General features: G+C 37.4%; 1 protein-coding gene across 1 annotated transcript; it reads right to left on the bottom strand.

The window, feature by feature from the left end:
- Positions 1-3,401: 3,401 nt before the first annotated feature.
- On the bottom strand, positions 3,402-4,847 carry LOC122645497 (hydroquinone glucosyltransferase-like). Its single transcript, XM_043838810.1, has one exon. The coding sequence runs from the start codon at positions 4,815-4,817 to the stop codon at positions 3,402-3,404; it is 1,416 nt and encodes a 471-aa protein (XP_043694745.1). The 5' UTR covers positions 4,818-4,847.
- Positions 4,848-6,229: the final 1,382 nt, after the last annotated feature.

Genomic DNA, 6,229 nt, shown 5'->3' on the forward strand with positions numbered 1-6,229 from the left:
TACAAACTGAGAGTGCTTATGTGTCTCTGACTCTACACTTCTGAGGTGTTTTGTGTCTTTGTAGCATTACAAAGAGTATTGGTTTCTATCATAGTTTTCCTTCTACTTCGTATTCTATCAATGGTTGTTTATTGTCACTATTTCCTTCCCTTTCTTAATTTGTTAGTGGATTAATGAGTATAGCCTTCAGACTCTTTACTTAATCACATTTAGAAGTGCAACTTATTGATTTTAATAGTTGATTTATCTTGGAGTATTAACGCTTGGTCAACTGGAAATGCATGCATTGGGGTGTTTAAAAAGCTTAAGGACAATGTCTTTTGATACGACTCAACTCTGTTGCCATTCATTTTGCTGCAAGAAGAGGAATTGCTTGGATGAATTTCTTTGGTGTTCTCAAGTTCTACATCAACTGCTACAAAGTCATTTATGTGATATCCAAACTGCACTACAAAAGTCAGATTAGTCTTATAGTCATTGCTCGTAATATTTTAACTCTATTTGCTTCTTCGAGTTCCAGTAGCAAACTTATCTTTACATTCTGTTGTACCATAGTCCACGTACTCTCATCAAAATAAGTTGTCCTTTAACAACAATAGCAGGTGTCAAACCTCCTTCTTTAGTAGAGGGATTAAAACATGTATAAAAAATCACCGAAGGATGACAAAACATGGGTAGCATTGGTAATTTCAAGATACAAACATCACAATCATCAAGAAATTAGGAAAATGGGGGTGCAATCGGACTCACAGATGTTGGTAGTCATGGGATCATCCCTTGGTCCATCCCATTCCGGGTAGATGGGGAAATCAATCAAAATTGGATTTGTGGTAAGATAAAAATTTATCACACCAATCTCTTCTTTTGTCCCAGAAGAATTAGGGAAAAGACAAGAAGAGAAAAGAATATCTCTTTCCATCACATGGAAAAAGGAAACCATCCCATACCCGAATGCGTAGCAGAAAGAGATCGATTTGAGTTTTCTTTTGCATCCCATGAATAGCAAATAATACAAGAGTAACCACAAAAGAATTAGTTAGATTTGCTAATCTGAAGAGCCTCAAGTGTTGCTTCTCCTCCAGATAGTGGTTCTTCCTCCAATGAGGACACCAGATAAAACAATCTTGAACCTTCTTTGGTGCAGCCCAGGTTCTCAAAGTCAATTCAATGTCTCCTCAAAGCTTCACACAAATCAGGGTTTCCAGAACCCACACGCTCAAACACACTGGAGAGCAAGAAGGAGAAGAGACAAAGAGAGAGAGAGAGAGAGAGAGAGAGAGAGAGACAGAGAAATTTCAGCCAAGAGTGTTTGGCCGATACCCTCCCTTAGATATAAATATTTTTGCTTTCCCAGTGAGAGTTTTGACTCTCTTACCTCTTTGACTTGAACCTGTTTAATCCCAGTGTGCTTCTAATTGGTGAAGAAGCAGAATCTTAAGGGGAATAATAAATAATTATTTATTTTTTATTTAATGGATAGTTAAATAATAGCACCACATCCATTAAATTAAATAAACTAATTAATTAATTAGGAAATCCCAAATTTTCCCTTACATAATGACAACTTATTATATACCGACCCTCCACTAATCAACATCATCATTAAAGAATCTGGTGCATATATACATATACGGCCAAACCCCATTCCATAGTACATGTCCATATCAGAGCATCTGTGTATGTGATAGGAATCCGTAAAATGTGATCAAACATTTTTAATAAAAAACATACATACTATCTATCATTTTATGTGAAAATAAGTTTTGCAAAATAAAATCCAAAATGTCACAGGATCCTGATTCTCATCCAATCATCCACAGACAACCTCTTATTTGATGTTCCCCAATCGGATAGTGGCGACTATGCTGAGTAACTCTTTCACTCACAAAATGTTCGCACATTATCATAATACCTACTTTGGTTCTTAGAACTTCAGTCATTGATAAACCATAGAATGTCTTTACATTTTGTAGTGACAAGATCCTCTCAGGTACTGGGTCTCAATGACGTATGTCTATCCCTTACTTATATCTGGCAGTAACGCATGAGGGAATCGACATAAATAGATTCTTTGTCAATACACAACAATATGTGTACTCGCATTCGTACCCTGACATCAACATGCCTAAGTGTACCTAATGCGACGACCATATGTTAAGGGTGCCCATCCCAAACCCTGATCGTGACTACCATTTTAAGTGTAAATTTAAGGACACATAATGCTCAATAATTTCATATCGCGTGTGATAATAATAAACAAACATGTATAAATGGTTCAATACAATCCAAACTGGGTTTGATGGACACATATATCCAACAACAGAAGCAAACATATTCAACTCAATAAAAGAATTGGTTCTTGTGGGACGAAATAAAATACAAAGATGACACCAAAAAAACCATCTGAGCTCTAAATGTGACAAAGAGCCATAATCAACCATGAAGCCTGTTTTGAGTCCCACAGGCTCAGCAACCCATGTTCTATTAGAAAAACTACATGATAAGAGAAGATGTCATATTGATTCATTATTGATCATTACAAAAAACACAATTATTTTCAACATATATCCAATTTTTTAAGATTTGTTTGACAAGAATACCATTATATAACACATTCCACAAAAACTAAAAGCATCTTAAATTTAGCCTCCAAACATACTCTAGAAATGAATATACACAAGAAGGAATTCTTTCTTTGGCCTTTTTTTTTTTTTTTTCTCGCTAAGAGGATTCATTAATGAGAAGGAAAGAAAATTAAATATAAAGTAACAAAGACCTGGGCAATCCCAATTAAAGAACTAGAACTACCCCCTACTAATAGAATCTAAATCTAGATCTTGACATCAAGTCAATCCCAAGCTCTTCAGCAATGTAGCTTGGAAATTGAACCGTCTCAAAAAGAAGGAATTCTTTCTTTGACTTTAATTGAACTAAAACTTAACAAATTCTTAGTTTCACAAACATTTCCGATTCTTTTACTAAAAAATAGTCAACTTACTATTACAGGATCTTTCCAGCCAAAATAATAATAATAATAATAATAAAAACAAAAATTATAGGATTAATTTTCCCCTCATAGGAACCATGGTGTCATTCATGATGTGAAGTCATGATTGGACTATGGGTTGATCATTAACTCCCAACCCTATTAAACAAAACCCTATTAAACAAAGTGGAAAATACCCTTCCCGAATCCAATAATAAAATCAAATCTCATTGTTATAAGAGATTCTATTTTTTTTTTGGGTTAACTTATAAGAGATTCTATTTTCACCACAATAAAAAGAAACATGGGTCCAAAATACTATAATGGTTAAAGTTTTTTTGTTTTAACCCAAATATTATCAGGGACCCAGGCTAACCCCTAAATTTTTATTAAAAAATTATTCAAACAAATAATGCTAATGGGTCCTCCATTTCTGTGCCACCTCAGAGAGTGACTGTGTTGAAGATCCTTCTTCACTTAACACCCTGGCTGCTGCATCCTTGAGCTCCCTCATCCTGCTTCTTACCCTCTGCCCTTCTTCTTCTTCCATTAGGTTCCTCACCACCTTTGTAATCTCTTCTCTCCCAATAATTCCATCTTCTCTCTCTTTGGGTCTCAGTGCCACCTTCATGTCCTCCACAAGCATCACTGCATTCATCCTTTGCTCTGCATAGAGTGGCCAAGCAATCAAGGGCACACCATGGACAATGCTCTCCAAAGTTGAGTTCCACCCACAATGAGTCAAGAACCCTCCGGTCGAGCCATGGTTTAGCACTTGGATTTGAGGAGCCCATGAGGGCACCACAAGGCCTCTTCCTTTGGTTCTTTCTAAGAACCCTTGTGGTAGGTGTGAAAATGGATCCTCAATGCTTTGGGCATCAAAGAAGTTGGCATTCACAGATTTACGAGTCGAGCTTCTAATAACCCATAAAAATCTTTGCTCACTTTGTTCCAAGCCGAAGGCCAATTCATTCAGCTGCTCTGGTGACAAAACTCCTCCACTCCCAAACGAAACAAACAGAACAGACCCATCTGGTTGATCATCCAACCACTTAAGGCATTCATTTGGATCACCCTCATCTCCTGAACCGGTCCGTATGAGTGGTCCAACCGGGTAGATCTGCAATGTGCACAACTCTCCACCTTCCATAAAAGCCTTGATTGCACCCGGTTCCAAATCCATGAAGCTATTCAACAAAATACCATCAGCCACCACAACACGTTTACAGAGGTTAAGAATAAATGAATAGGCCTCATTCGTTCGATCCTGAATCGGGTCAGCTAAATCACTTCCACGAACCGGTACACACCCGGGCAATTTAACCGGTTCGGATAGGTCTCTATACTCACAAGAGTACATTTCATCTAGCTTTGGCAAATATAAGAAAAACCACACCGACATAGCTGTAGAGGGATAGAAGAGGAAAGAGAGAAGCTTGAATTCCTTGGCAACTTCTAATGCATCAATGCCAAAGAGATCAACAACTAAGGCAGAGAGACTAGAAGTGGTATTTAGGTCCTTAAGTACCTCACGAAGAGAGGGAAGACAACGAATAATGGTGAGACAAATGCGAACTTCGGGAAGTACATCGGAGGGGAGATCATCAAGATTAACCGGTGGGAGTAACACAGAATTTATGGTTTTGGGGAGGGAATCAAGGAGTTCTTTCTGGGCTCTGGGGAGAGGACCATCACATGGGATAGTGAAGGTTACTGAGAAGTTGTGATAGAGAACGAGGCGCTTTGCAAACTCAGCCATTGGGATGAGGTGACCCATCCCTGGTGAGGGTAGAATGACAATGTGTGTAGCTTCTTCTGCTTCTTTTCCCATGGTGATCAGGATTGGATCTAGAATTATTGTGAGAAGAGATCCCTAGGTAAAGTTGGTTAATATAGACAGTAGAGGCTTATTTTGCTTTCTAAGTTATACCTTTTTTTGTTTAATTTGATTGGTTTAAGGTGAGTCTGTGACTGTCCAACCAACTGAGAACAAAGTGGTGGAGCGTAAAAGTGGAGTTCTCTCTATAATCTTTTGAGGTATCCACAAGACTTACAATAGATAACCGAACAGAATACAACAACAACAACTACTTAGCCTTATCCCAACTAAATGGGGTTGGCTACTTGGTTCCATTCAAATTAAAGTAGAGAGAACTGAGGTCCTCACAAAGGGGGGGGGGGGTGGGAAGTAAGAGGAATGAAGAATAAAAATGAAGAAATTGGATAAGAAAAGAGAACAATGGAAAATGAAAGTAGGAGGAAAGTAGATAGCCCAGAAAATCAGGAAAATCTTAGCTACATGGTGTCGATAACGTAGATCCTTGCCCTCCAAAAGGATCTATCTAAGGGCATACTGGGCACAAGACCGAAAATATGCAACTCATTCTTCAAAACCTCACCTATGGTCATTTTAGGCAATAGTATAGTCATCCACACAATGTGTAAATGGAAAGTTAAACGGCTTAGATATCCTATCAGAAATGGGGATCTATCCGAATCCGTATCCGATTAGTTATTGAACGGATACGGATAGTTTCCAAACGAATACGGATGGTAATTTTTCAAATACGGATAGCCCTAAACGGATTCGAACAAGGATCGGATTTGGATTTTCGAGTATCCATTTACAGCAGAGGTTGATTCCAGAGACCTAAACACTTCTGGTTGGGCCTTTGGCATTTTGTTAGATGGCAAATTCATTTTGGTGAATGCAGATTTTATTAAGAGCAATCATACTCTAGAAACAAAGCTGACTAGGATAATTCACGGGTTAAATTTTGCTTCCAAGAGACGTGTGAAGTTGAAAGAAGTTTGGTGTTCAAATAACTCTCTGATTGGATTTCTTCCAACTCCATCCCAATCTCCTTGGCCCTACGAGCTTCTAACCCTTTTTTTTATGCAGATTTCGGACATGGCAAAGAATATCCAATTCCGAAATATTACTAATGATAGGATTTTAACTTGGTTAAAATCAAAAGCTAATGCAGCTACTAGACATTATCTTTCTCGTATGTATGAATAATGTACTAATTTGCCATCTTTTTAGTAATATAATTTTCTTGGTTCACCAAAAAAATTAGAGGACCATTTTGTTTAATATTTAATTTCTCATTTTCTTTATTGTTTTCAATTATGTTTTTTTTTTCCAGTTGTTTTTTTCCCATAATTAGTTGTTACTATGGATAAGATATGATGATGTCTGAAGAAAATAATCTTGTTTGTTGTAGGAAAATGAGGCTAAGA

Source organism: Telopea speciosissima, chromosome 11 (genome assembly GCF_018873765.1).
Source record: "Telopea speciosissima isolate NSW1024214 ecotype Mountain lineage chromosome 11, Tspe_v1, whole genome shotgun sequence".
Taxonomy (NCBI): Eukaryota; Viridiplantae; Streptophyta; class Magnoliopsida; order Proteales; family Proteaceae; genus Telopea; species Telopea speciosissima.